Below are 13855 nucleotides of genomic sequence, written 5' to 3'. Positions count from 1 at the left end.
CCCACAACCCTGCTGCTCAAAGAACAATTATCCAGCAGAAGCTCGCTGTTGATGGATGAGGTCAAAAAGGAACCAGAGGGATTAAAACAAATATCTGCCTGTTGTAGCTCACCAGCTTCCTAGCATATGCTTGGTTTTTTTTGTTTTTTTCCGTCTATGATAGATAATAGTGTTCTGTAACTCTTTTCCCTCAAGCTTTGGAAAGCTCTGAACAACTCATTCTTTCTATCCTGGTGGTCCTCTGCTTTGCTTGAAAGATTAAAAAGAGATGTTAACAAAAGATGATTTTGCTCATTTGAGGAAGGAGGACTTAAAATCATGCTACCAACACCTCCTCTTCTAAGTCATAGTCGTTTATTCATTTTTATGTGATACTGACCCTCTACCAGCTTTGCATTACCTGCTGCTGCCAGCGGTATTTTCAGTCCTTCTAAAATAAGTGGCAGTTTTTTTGTCAACACACTGCATAGCAATATTAGAATTGTTTGATAGCATGTGGAGCTCTCCCAAAAATAAGGCAAAGAATCAAAAATAAACGCATAATAGCTAAACTTGAAGGACAGTCTTTTCGTAGTTAGAAGTGATGCATTCTCTGTTACTCAAACACACGATCTACTGATGGTGAGTGTTAGTCTGATCCACACCCCAGTTTAAGCTACCAAAAGCCAAGTCCTAAATGCTTTTCTGTGAGAAGACAGGCCTGTTTATACGGATTGAAACACCCAGCAGATTGTGCTAGCCACCCACAACTCTCTAGTGATTTCTAGGCAAGTGAAAAACAGAGGGGGAACAGACCAAGTTAGTTTGGAGAAGTTACCAAGAAAACGCAGACAGACAACAGACAGAGGCTGTTGTAAATGCTCACCAGATTTGATCAACACGTTCAATGTCCCTGCAAGGAGGGGAAAAAGAGCTCAGAGGGGAACAAGCAAAAGAAGAAAATAGTGGCAATGAAGGAAGCTGGATATTTTGATCCTGCTCAAGGCTTTACACTGTATGGGTTTCGACTCATTTTCACTCTCAGGTAAGATCTTGAGCAGACTGCCAGTGACCAGTGGCGTTTTTTGAAAATATATACTACAAAAATAGTTGATGTTCTTGCTGGTTGCCATTCCCTATCGGTCTCTACCATAAACCGTAGCTCACATGGATGGCCTGGTCAACCCAGGTTAGACATCTGAAAGCTAAAGAAACAAAGACACTAAAGAGAAATTTGCAACCAGACTTGAAACCCTGAGTCAATTTTAACTCCTCATGGTGTTGGGGGTGTCCTGCAGGCACTCATGTGCTAGGACTTTTCCAGAGCCCAGGTCTAGGAAACTGAAATGCAGATGCCAAATGTCAGTCAGCCTAGAGAGGCAGGGCTGGACAGGCACACTTCACAACAGGCACCACTGGGAGGACAAAGGAGAACACCACTTTAATTCTTAGAAAACCCTTCAGATGTGTACAACTGTATGCTTTATATTTTTCATCTGGAGCCTTAACACATGCACAAACACAGCGCACATGAAAAAAAATAATCAAAGCCATTCAACTTCATTCTTCCCTGGGTCTGTTTATCTTTACAAGACGCTAAATGGCGCAAAACATAAAACGGACACAAACCAAGAATAGACGTTTATAATTGTCTACAACTTCAAAAAGCAATGAAGCATCAAAATGTGATAACTGCCATTTAAATGACAGTTCTTGTAATAGTTTTCTCATGTCCAGAAATTAGGAATAGGAGTTTATTTGAAATAGAACTTAGAAATCTGAGATTTTCTGCCTTTAACTTGGGTATGATCTAACCAAAAGGCCTCTGCCACCTGTTCTTCATTAAGTCCCTGCTGCCTGCATTATCTGCTGTAGCCTCTGCTGGCAATAGTTCAGCGAAGAATAATCCAGAAAACTTTTATTTTATATAGGTGTCCTTTTAGGTTCTTTTCCAATTCAATGAAAACATGAGAATGGTTAGAGAAGGAAAGCAGCAGATTTACAACCAGTAATGGGAAGAAGACGCTATTCATGTATTTGCAGTTTTGGATTACTGAATGCTAAGATGAGAAACCAGTATATTTTATTATTTACACCCTCTTAAAAAGCTAAACAGCCAGCTGCCTCCAAATCCACTCTGAGGAAACAGGGCAGGATCTGTTTAGACTGGGGTTGAGCAGATACCAAATTGGGCTTTTTAAATATATACTCTGCATGAACTGGAACCGAACAGGAGAAACTATTCTGTTCTTCCAAAGCGCTCTGTTCCTTCAGAAGCATGTGCAGTCCTACTCTAAAACACTTAGTCTGACATCCATCCTTGAGAAAGGAACTGTGTCAGAAGAAAACTCTTTCCTGGTTTAACAGGAGAGGGAACAATTCAAGCCATGAGCGTGCCTTCCTCCCTCCCCTCCTCTGTCGATGCCCAGGTTACCTGCAGTGGTGCTTCCTACTGGCCAGCCAGAACGTACTGTCGCAGCCATAGCAGTGTGCAGCCAGGTGGTCTGGAAGCCATCGTGTCACCTGGGAGAAATAAAAGCCAAATTTGTCAAGGAGAGGGCAATTAGAAACAAACCCACCTCATTTGCACTCACAAATCCAAAGCAAAGCATCACGAGGGAAGTGCTTGTTCTATTTTAAGAGCACAAATGCAGTGTTCACAACTATTGAAGACAAGACGACAGAAACCTCCCCTCTGAGAACACATAAACTAAATTCCCCTCAACCTACGTCATCAAGTCCAATTCCCTGGGTTTTTTTTCTGTGCTTTAGAACTATCCACGCCAAGAATATTCACCAAGCATGTGTCCACCTAAGGCTCCTTTAGCTAACCACCCCTTCAACAGCTCCTCAAGGAGTTCATACACAGACAAGCAGAGGGCTCATAGGCACAGGTACTGATATTTAAAGTATGAGACGCAAGTGAAATGCAAGGAAAAGAGTTCACAAGAAGTGGCACATGACCAAAGGCTGTCAGATAATTTCAATTATGAATATCCCATCCTACCAGAAGAATGAGCGATTTACAGGGATTTAGTCTGTACCTCTGTGTCCTGTTTATCCACCTGTTCCCAGCTGGCTTCAGAGAAAATCTCTGTGCTGCAGCGAGACAAGCAGTTCTGATCCAGATTGCTTTCCGAGTCGGGTATAGAAGTCTGTTGGCAAACAAACACAGCTGAACAGAACCTTCCCATATTCCTACTTCCATACAAATAAAAACTGGATAGTCGTGGGGAGGAGTGGAAAGGGTACCTCCTGCTAAGAAAGAGCAGGCTATGTTTGCACTGGAAGGGCGAACATCTTAGCTGGTCACCTAACTACACTGCACACATGGCAGCAAAGGCAAGAACACCTCTTTGAATGGGACTATAAATGCCACATGTTGAAGCAGTTTGTGCAGTGGTGAACTGCAAAAAAACCCAACCAACAACAAAAAAAAAACCATGCAAAAAAACCCCAACAGGTCAGTTTTTGACCCTCTGATGATAGGATGATCTGAGGTAGAATGGATTTAAAAATCTGTTTTCTGCTGTGTTAGCACAAAGTTCTGGCAACACTTTGGGTGATCAAACAAAAAAAGCTACTACCTGCGGCTCCAATTTCACAGTCACATTTCCTTTCCAAGATTGTTTCATTTTCAAAACTACTACTAGTAACACATATATCCTTTTGTTGGCAAAAATTCTGGAAAATACAAGCCAAATCACACATGGGGAAACTCAGAATCTGAGCCATATATATTCCATATATAGTTTTTTTGGGAATAATACTTCCTTAATATAGTCTATCCAGGTAGGGTTGTATTTTAACAGATTTAAAACTCAGCCAGCCTTTTAAATACATTAAAAATAACAAGAAATCTTGGGTTAATGTCTTTTTGTGCCCGAGGAATGGGCATCTCTGGAGCTCTGCAAGAAAACCTGTTACTCCCAAGCTGAGGCACAAACAGAAGGTAGAGAACGGATTCTTGAAAATGGTGAATTTTCTAGAGGCCAGCACGCTCTCGCATCCAGCCCTGCACTGCAGTTTGTGAAGGCCCTTAAAAGAATGGGAGTATAATCAATTAAGCCAACGCACCAAATTGCTCCAAGGAATCCAAGGTTTTGCCCGTGACCCAATTGAAATGACACTGAGCTGAAACGGATGCCCAAAAGGGGCACTTCGTGCTGTTATCTCCAATGTGAATAGCCAAGAAGGCTCTGAGTATTTTTCACAACAAATGTACCTGGGACTATCCAGCACCTCTGCCACTTCTAACCAACATTAAATTAAACAAACCAAAGTTGAAAACCTCCTGTACATTTTTTTTTTTTTCAATTTCGCAGGCATATAAAACACGTTATCATGTGCACGTAGGAAAAGGAAAATTCTGATGAGTGTTATGTCAACCTCAGGAATGCTCTGCCCAACATTCAAACCCACAGGATGATGCAAACTCTGTTTCAGAGATTCTAAGTCTCCTCACCTTCCTTCTCATGTTGCTTTTCTCCTCCTGTGCCTGCCTGCTTCCCCACGTAGCTCTCCCCTCATCATTTATTGTACTTCGCTAATAATACCGGGCCATTGAAAAACCCAGTTTTGCAGCAATCCTGCTCAAAGGTCTCTACAGAACTGGGCTCCTGCTCATTCTCCAAATTAGTGCTACATTCAAGCAACAGTATAAGGCCAGACTGTGTATCTTTTGACATTTTATTATTAATTATTAGACAAAAGAGGAGGAGAAATTAGGTAAAAAAACAGGTAGGGGAGAAGCAACTTACAAATCCACCCAAGACATACGGAGTCACATAGAAAATCTGCTAGCTGTTGAGATCTTGAACTTGGAATGACATGTATTTCGTTCCTGATTTTAAAATTTCTTTTGCAACCGCAACTACATAGATAATTTCACTGCAGCAGAAATTAGCGTACTGTATTTGAATCACGCCTTAGACTTAAGTCTCTAATGACCTTAAACAATTCCAAGTAAAAGTGCAGAGTTTAAAAGCTCCCCTAAATTTCTTCATTTGTTGAGAAAAAACCCTCATTGACATAAGGCTATCACAAAACCTCTTAATTTATTCCAGTTAATGAGCCTTGAGTAGGCCAGCCATCTGAAAAGGGCATGGCTTGAGCTTCATGGTTTTGCACTAACAGAGCAGCCACTGCTGCATCTTACCCTGAGCATACAAAGCACCAAGATATCAGTCCTACGCTACTGTCCCCATAAATGACCCATTCATATTCTCAGAAAAGTATCTTTGCCTGTTTTACTCTTGTTTTCGTATACAAAATTGCCTTTTTTTTTTTTTTTAAACAAGATGTTTAAGTATGTGCAGGTATGTGCGAGTATGCTGCGAAACACCCATCTTGAAATAAAACTTTGGTACATGTATAGTCAAACCGGGATACAGTGAAAATTAGTCAACGTTAACTGCCATTTGCCATGTACTCAATCAGTTGTTTTCCCTCTTCAGAATGACCTTAAGAGTTCCATAAAAGCCTGCAAGGCCAAAAAAAAAATCACTGCCTCACCGATGAACCAAGAGTTGACAATATGGTGAGATCCAGAACATGACTAACCAGCCCGCTGTTGCCAGCAGTGGCCCAATTACCATTTCACTTACCACTTCGTCGCCGTAATCACCATTGAGGCGTAAGGAGCTATTCAGGAACTGGCTCTCCAACCGGCTCTTCAACTCTTGCACTTGCTTCTTCAAGGTCTCCACTTCTTGCTGATGGCCAGTTTCTATCTGGCGCAGGCGCTGCTGGATAACATCAGTGTAGACAGGCATCCCATCGTCATCCAGGTGGCTTCTGGCAGGCTGGTCTGGGCTGCTGGCTGCCTGCTGCTTACCAAGATGACTAAACATCCATTTCTGGTGCAAGCTCCTCAAGTGAAACTGTGCAGAACTACAGCTCGCGGTGGAGACCTGCCGGCTCAGAGAGGCTTTGATGTGACCGTCCTCTCCATTCACACAGTGTCCGTTTGTCGCATGGTATTTCTGGGTGATACCAAACCCCGCAGGCTTCTCTGTCATCTTGTTCTCAGGCTCCAGCTCTCCGTTACACACAATCTCGTCTTTAAGTTCGGCTAAAGGCAAGGCACAAGGGGAAGGCATCGGGATGTGTGTGTTGCTGCTACCAGAAGTCCTATGTACTTTTGTTCCCAGTTTTTGAAGTTCTAGCATGCTCTCCCCCTCTGGCCTATTTTCAATAGTTCGAGAAAGTTCGTCAGCACTGTTGTTGATCAGGTAAGGTCTGTGGCAAGGGCCCTTAGGAACGAGCTCTTGCTTTGCTTCATTCTCTGTTAAGGTTTCCGTCGAACTTTCAATGTTGGATGTTCTTGCCTCGTGAGTGATTGTAAGAGGTAACGCAAGGCTGGCCTGTGCTGTGTTGTACAGGCTCTCTGCTTCTCCTTCGAGTTTGCTAACACCTTCTTCCTCCGTATTCTTGTGAGCATCTCTATTTACAAAGCCCTCCAAAGGAACAGTCTGTAGTCCTTTCACCTGAGGTAACTTCTGGATGGTGTTACTGAGATCAGTACGCTCGTCCTGTTGTCCTTTAAGCTCAGAAGCACCTTGTGAAACTGGATGTGGATTGGATGCTGGATTGTTCATTACAATACCTTTATCCGCCTCAGCCTTTTCAGAGAGGTCACTGACATACCCATGTAGACTTTCAGTTCTCTTCTCCTTACCCAGGGCAACCTCATCCCCTTTACCTACTGTCTCTAGGCTACCCTTTAAGTGCTCCTCCAGACCAACATCGTCTTTAGTGGCCTCTTGCAAAATGTTCTCCATCTGTCCCTCTGCCACACCAGCTGCAACAGAGAGTTCTGCTCCAACCGGAGCCCTGCCTTGCTTACTCAGGCTGTCTCCGTCAAATGGATCATCCCCAGGGTTACCGAGGCTGCTCAGCTCCAGAGACCGACGGTGCTCTTGCCACTTTTCATTGAGGCTGGGGTCACTACTCCGTCGATTGGTTGTAGGCACACTGCTATCACAGGCTGTTGTCAGATTGTCAAACGATCTTGTCTTTGGTAACCTACAAAGGCACAAATAATCAGAATCCAAAGTTGGGGATTTTTAAAAAACATTTAGCCGCTACAGTTTAAAAACTCCCCCCACAATTAGGACAGTAACAATCTGCTAACTAATGGACTTCTGTGAAGTATTATCTAGGAGCACATTTTGACCATCTGTAGTGCAGAGCTGCTTCAGTACTTTCTTTGTTTGCCATCAGGAAAATATGTTCCATCAGACTTCAGACATTCCCAGAATAATCCCTTTACCACAAAGCACAAATGCTTACAGTCTGGTCACACCTCCTAATTAACATCTGCTCAGAATCATCGTACAAAAAAAGCAAAGAAATAGTTATGCAACACAGAAAAAGCACTCAAATTCAAGACAATCAAATGAAACCTTATATTCCACAAGGGTATAAGGAATCCTGCAAGGCTATGCAATACCCAGAGCTTAATTCTATTTGATAATCTTCTGTTATGCTATCACCTCTGAAACATAACACCTTTCAAAACTGAAAGAATGACAGACTGCTTTTCGGTAGGTCAGTCAAACGGTCCCACAAACAAGCCTGTGAAAAATACTTCCCTCCCACCACAAGTATTCTCCTCTTTATATCCCACAATATTCTCTGTTGATCTTACTTTACAGGACGGGATTTCTGGGCTCTAGGCTCACCTGCCCAGAGGCTGATCTTCAGGGCTAGAGCCTGGAACAGGGTATGGGGCACAGGTGTCGTCAGCGGGTGTCGAGGGGGAAGAGCACGGCAGGTAAACAGCACTCCAGAGCATTAGATTACGCACATGGCACACTGGATACAGCACCTGAGAGGGGAGAGCACACAATGTTCAGAAGTGGTAAACTGCTCGCTCCCAGAATGCAGAGAAGTGTGCAGATCTGACTCTGGTAGTTTACTATTCCAGTCTGCAGCCGGGAGGCTTTGCTAGATCTCTAGATAACTCTGAAGGCCAGTGAGCAGCTATGGCATTTTTAATCAGCTACACTAGGATATATAATTAACTTCTCTTTCAGAGACAGAGGCATAACAATGCCGGCTTTCAGCTTCTCACGAATGAATTACTGCAACGTGCTCCGAGTGAATCTACACCTTAATAATGCTTCTGCGCAATTTAAACTGCTGAAGAATTCAGTGGCCCATTGTTAGCGCAGAGATTTCCTCGTACTTTGTGATACACCATGTCATATGACAGCAGAACTAAGAACCTCCTTCTGCAGGCTCCAGTTCATCAAAGCTAACCCTATCTTTAATGGAAGCACTTTTATGTTAAAAATTAAGTACATGCAGAAATACTTTTCTGAAGAAGCAGCCTGCTCTTAAAAAGGGATTCCCTGACTGTGGAATATGCTTTCTGGTTCAGTTTAAAAAAAACTTGGGTCATTATCAATTCCACTCTTTTCCCAGAAAAATTCCCTGTGGAAAAGCAGGCAGTGGCAGACAAACAGTCAGGTTTCCCTGCCACTGAGCCGGGGGAGGGCTCTGGGGTGGCTTGGTTTGGCAGATGCTGCTCTTAAACAGCTACGGTCTTATAACAGATGTGGCTACATCAGAGAGGCACCTTTTAAAGACTGAAGTAAACCCACAAAAATAAGAATACAAGACAGGAAATTGCCAAACTACAGACAAATTATCCTCATTAGCTTAGTACAATATAGCATAGTATTTACTGAGAACAGAGGCCAAGGCACTGAGACTGCATCTATACTGCAGGATATAGCATGTGAGGGCAGCCCAAGGACAGAGCCACTACCTGTCCACACAGCCCGCTTTAAGAGTGCTCTCTATGCTGTTCCTGGGCAAACCTGCTGGTATATTCAGTGAAAACCTAGATGCATCCATAGCTTTAGAAGTCCTCCCAAGCTGTATTTATCTGCAGTGCCTCATGCCTTCAGCTATCACATCCACTCATGATGACAATGTCAGGTTGCAAAGTCTTGAAGGGCTCTCTCTGACGTTGCCTGTCGCAATGACAAATGGGACCTGCACACAGACTGCACGTCCGGTGTCCAGGGGAGACAGACAGCCACAGAAGGCTGATGTGAATATACAATTAATCTTTTTATATCAACTATAGACATAAACTCTTCCCTACTAAGCCAGGTTTTGGTTTTACTCTAAGGAACAATTAAGAGCCACATCTATCAATTGCAAAAACATTGCAGAATCTTTACAGTTCGATTCATGCTATCTGATACTTTTATAAACAAAGGCGTTTAAATATTTATAAAAGCCATTGCTGCCCTAATCATGGTGACACCTGATGACTGACTGCTCACTTGCCCACCATCTGCATCCCTCAATGCCTCACATGACCTGTTATCAAATACACAAAAAAGTAACTGTAAGTCCCTTCCCAGAAGCTTCAGTGAGCTATTATTATGGAAGAGTCAAACTGAAAACATGAAAAGTATTAAGAGAAATAAAGATATGCTACATAACTTGAGTTCCGTTTAGATTTAAGATTAATATAGACACAGTGTCTAGGTTTGTATGCAGTTTTATGACACTCCACTGACATAGCTTAGTTCTCTAGAAAAGTCTATTTGTCAAACACTGAAATGTTTTCTGTTACAAAAAATAAAGCAAAATATTTAGTTACAGAAAATGCATTTCCAGCATAGAGGAATTTCTGAGGTTGCATTTGACATTCCTCAAATACCAACAAACTTAATGCAAGGCTTAAAGCATCAGAGTGTTCAAAAGTAAACACTGATGAGGTGAGCTGAGAACACTTTTCTGGAAATGCCTGGACTGTATTCATGATGACAGCTAAGCCGTTACGATGTCCCACCACTACAAGCCTGGGTATTTTCTAAAGGTACACACTTTGGAGAACATTGTACCTGGGAGCCCCTAAAGGGACTCGCCCCATGTGGTGGGGAACGCAGGATACATACAGATTCTGACTGGGAGGAGTAGAGCAGGTTTTTGAAGGCTTTGTTTGCTGCCCGCAGCAAAGACCAGACAGAACAGGTCCGTTCCTGAGTGTGTTTTTCTCCTCTCTCTTTCGCATTGTTGCACAGGAATGTACCAAAGAGGCAAGAGTAGGTGTGCTGCACCAATTTCACCTGCAGAGACCGATACAAATATTGTCATATGACAGAAGACATCAGCTTAGTATGAGACGCAACATTCAGGCTTAAGAAGCAATAAATCCTTCCTTCACAGGGCAATACACCCTCTTCCTAAAGGCTGATACACAAATCCACCTGGCATTTTTTGCATACCTCCTTATAAACTAACTGCATTTTTTGCATACCTCCTTATAAACTAACTGCACAAGAATTCAAGTATAACGGAATCTTTTAAAATCATAACTAAAAAAATTCAGGAAAAAACTGTAATTATAAAGACAAAATATTTGTTCATAATCAAGCATAAAAGTCTTGCTGACTCAAACTCACAGCCCTGTAGGACAGGCAAAGAGGAAAATCACGATTCCTCTGTTCCAAAACATTAATGCAGCACAGAAACCCTCATCATTATTCACTCCATGCTTTGGTCCCAGTCTAACAAAATAGTTTAGTATGAACTTAAAGCATGTAACTCACTTCCACGGCATTATTCAGATGTTCAAGTGAAAAAATGAAAAGTACTTCAATACTCTAATAAACTAGGGGATTTACTCTAAAAAGGCCAGAATACTAAAGGTACGTTCAGACACGGCTCTGGTAGGTTAGCAGCGTGCTGTGAAGCCAGTTATAACTTTATGTATCTCATTTCACAACTGAGCTAAGCTAGGACCATACATTTAATCGGTTACATGGCTGAGCTGGCAAGTGTTAATTCAAGTCAACCACAATCAGAAGAATGTGCTTTAAATCTCTTAGTGGATCAGAAACTTCATAAAATCTTTTATTCTGCAGATTACTAGTCCTGCAGCCAGTGACTGCCACTTTCCCAGAGACCTGCCTTCTGGCCTTGAGAACTGATTTTGAGCATCCTACACAAATTTCTAATAGGACAGCTGTCCTCTTCAAATGAAAATAAACACGGCTCATATATCCTACATATTTTCAGCAAAGAAACAGAAAAAATGCATGGAAAGCTAAAGGGGCAGGTTGTTTTTAGGAGGAGTCTTCCATGTCAAAACAAGATCAAAGTAGGGGAAGTTTATATTGCCCGTAACTATGTTTTTTCTCATGCTGTGTGGATGCATTATACTGGAGTTACTTCAGCACCTCTTAGGTGAGACTATTAAGTCTGAATCATTTATTTATTTCTTTAAAGTCTAAAAGAAGTCCTTAAGGTCCTGCTTCTGTTTTACAAGTGCACAGACCTCAGGTCCCGTAAAGTATACAAGTACTTTTGTCTACTGTATCTGGGCAGTTTTCCCGTTACCTTTATCAGGCTGCAGCATATCAGAGACAGATGGGAAAATCAGAAACCCCTTGAGGCTCTATAGTATGTTAGTACTCGGTACTGGTTTAGAAGTAGTCTATAAAACAGCAATCTCTCAAGCCACAACTCACAAGGAATGCTTCGTTAAACTCGAAAGAGCAAGGGAACTGCCTCTGGAGCTGATGGACGCAGTCCAGCCACTGTAAAAACACTGGGCAGCGCTCATTTAGGTCATCCGAATTCTCACCATGGCCACAGCGATCTGCAAACTTGTGGCCAAAATCCAGCCACTCCGTCTCCACTAGCACCTGGAAACCCTGCAGAAATGAAAGTACAGATGAAAAGTTCCTATTTTAGTTTTGGTTCAGTTTTCTAAGGTGGTTTGAGACTCATGGGAACCACTTTATTACTGTCTCCTCACTCATTCCTATTTCCCTTCAGTGCTGGCATCATTACTTATCTTTACTGCTTTACCAAATGCCTCTGTGTTCTAAAATGCTGCACAATGAAATTCGGACACATAAATTTCCAAACCTACATGGAACAGGAAAGGGAATAAGGCAGGTTAGGTCCTCAGCAACTTGCAAGCAAGATGCCGATATGAGACCTATCTTGGCCAGGCAGGGGCAAGTAGGAACTCCATCTCAATCAAAACCGCCCGGATCATGGTAACCCAACATTTGGACAGGAGAGGGAATTGTAAAGCCCTCCTTTGAAAATTATGGGCAGATATGTCTGCCATAAAAGAAAGCAATTAATCCACAACAGGACATCCATGCTCTGAGAGAGTGCTTGCCTGTGTGTACACCAAACATAGCCCAGTAACAAGGCTGATTAAAGGTTGACTTGTGTGATTTCTCATGCAAACAAAAAGGGCAAAGAACATTTCAAAACAGTGACTAGCAGAGCACCTGAATGCAACACCTCATCTTACAGGACCTAAAAGCCATCACAGGTTAGGAAAGTTTTGATTCTTAGTGGAAGGAGAAATTGTAGAACATATGTCAATGGCTGTAACTAGAGCAAAAATAACAGCTGAGAGCTGAAAAGCTTGAAATGTGACAATGCTGAAGACTCATTTTCCTAAACATTTCAGCAGTGACAAGAAGGAAGGCAAAGGGTGTGTGCAGGAGAACTCTGCACTTTGAACAGGAATGACAGCACTTTCAGGAGGGACCAGGAAGAAGTCCAGTGCCAAGGACAGCGCAGTATGTTTTGACCTGACGGATGCCAACTTCTAGAACTCATGAAAAAAGATCTGAAAAGTTTCCACAATTTCATCCAAAAGGCATTGCTACAGCTTAAACTTCTGGTCCTCTCCTCATGTGTCTGAGGCTTTAAGCAGCAATTTACAGCACTGTGTTCAGACATATGCTTCTGTTCTAGACAACAAAGGCATCTTGCATGTGGGCTGGCAGATGGAATCCAGCCATCACATATCACAATGCTGAAAAGTGGTGGTGGTGGGGGGGGGGGGCGGGGCAGAAATTCAGGCTGAAAACCCAAGAGAAATATAACTAAGTGACAGAGGACAACGAAAATCTGAAACTGGAAAAATATGCAGTTGGGAAATCTAGAAAATAGAAAGGCTTTGTATCAATAGTTGGCTGCGAAACTGCAATGGTCTAATGGAAACTGCAACACGTAGCACTCTACTACATATTCCTAAGTTAAATATGGGAAGCATACACCATGACTGCAGTTACAGCAAAGGAGGAAAATATAATCTGCTCTTGAGTTACAGCCCATATTTACACCTATATGTAACTGTATCTGCAGACTACTGTTGGTAAACTCCTGGTAGCTTTAGTGCCTTTTCTAGTGGGAAAAAAACTGAAATAACTTATAGGCAGACTTCCTCAGAAAAGGACCCAAACTTGCTAACTACCTCACGCACTAACCTCTGTGGTCCTGTAATACGGATCCAGCAGCAGTTTGGCCAGCGCCACTATCTGGGGGGTTCGGTCCCAGCCATCTGAGCAATGCACCAAGACTGGTCGCTGGTCTCTGTCCACGGCATGAACTACGAGTAGTGCAGATTTCAGAAGCACAGATAAGTGCTGCAGCCATTTGGTACTTTCCAGAGCTGATAACCAACTAGAAGAAAACAAGGGAAGACAGTTTTTGCTCTTTTAAAATGCTTTCAGGTTTGGCTCTTTGAATTTACCAAGTCAAAGCTCCTATTTTAATAAGCTGTGAATGCCATTCCTCAGTATGTTTCTCTTATGCCTTGCTAGTACTTTCTCAGATTTGTAAGAAACAAAGCCATGCTGTCCATCTAAGGAACAGCCAGTCTCTGGCATGCGTTTTGACGCATAAGACTTGCAACAAGCTTAAATAACATTTTCCCAGACAAGAGCATAACACATCACCAGCAACGGACAATGCAAGCGCTACTGGGTAATCATTGCTTGCAGCAGCCTCTACTGTCTCCTGGCCTCTGAGCTGAGGATCCAGAATACTCAGCAGTCCCACCACCGCTGGCGTATCTTGGGACTCTGCCATATGC

General features: G+C 42.6%; 1 protein-coding gene across 11 annotated transcripts in view; it reads right to left on the bottom strand.

Annotated features, from left to right (window-relative positions):
• Window positions 1–13855, bottom strand: part of MTMR3 (myotubularin related protein 3) — an 82948-nt gene that overhangs the window by 4122 nt on the left and 64971 nt on the right. For 8 of the 11 annotated variants that reach the window (XM_080365671.1, XM_080365669.1, XM_080365676.1 and 5 more), the window contains 8 exons: window positions 13248–13443; window positions 11478–11663; window positions 9903–10073; window positions 7665–7810; window positions 5586–7005; window positions 3024–3134; window positions 2414–2502; window positions 866–892 (listed from right to left, as the gene is read on the bottom strand). In XM_080365671.1, the coding sequence (XP_080221797.1) occupies window positions 866–892; window positions 2414–2502; window positions 3024–3134; window positions 5586–7005; window positions 7665–7810; window positions 9903–10073; window positions 11478–11663; window positions 13248–13443 (2346 nt within the window). The remainder of the gene's footprint in view (window positions 1–865; window positions 893–2413; window positions 2503–3023; window positions 3135–5585; window positions 7006–7664; window positions 7811–9902; window positions 10074–11477; window positions 11664–13247; window positions 13444–13855) is intronic. The other 3 variants (XM_080365672.1, XM_080365675.1, XM_080365670.1) reach the window with 3 other exon arrangements.

This window comes from Falco punctatus, assembly GCF_963210335.1.
Source record: "Falco punctatus genome assembly, chromosome: 1".
In the NCBI taxonomy this organism is placed as follows: domain Eukaryota; kingdom Metazoa; phylum Chordata; class Aves; order Falconiformes; family Falconidae; genus Falco; species Falco punctatus.
This window is presented reverse-complemented; position numbering and strand designations above follow the sequence as displayed.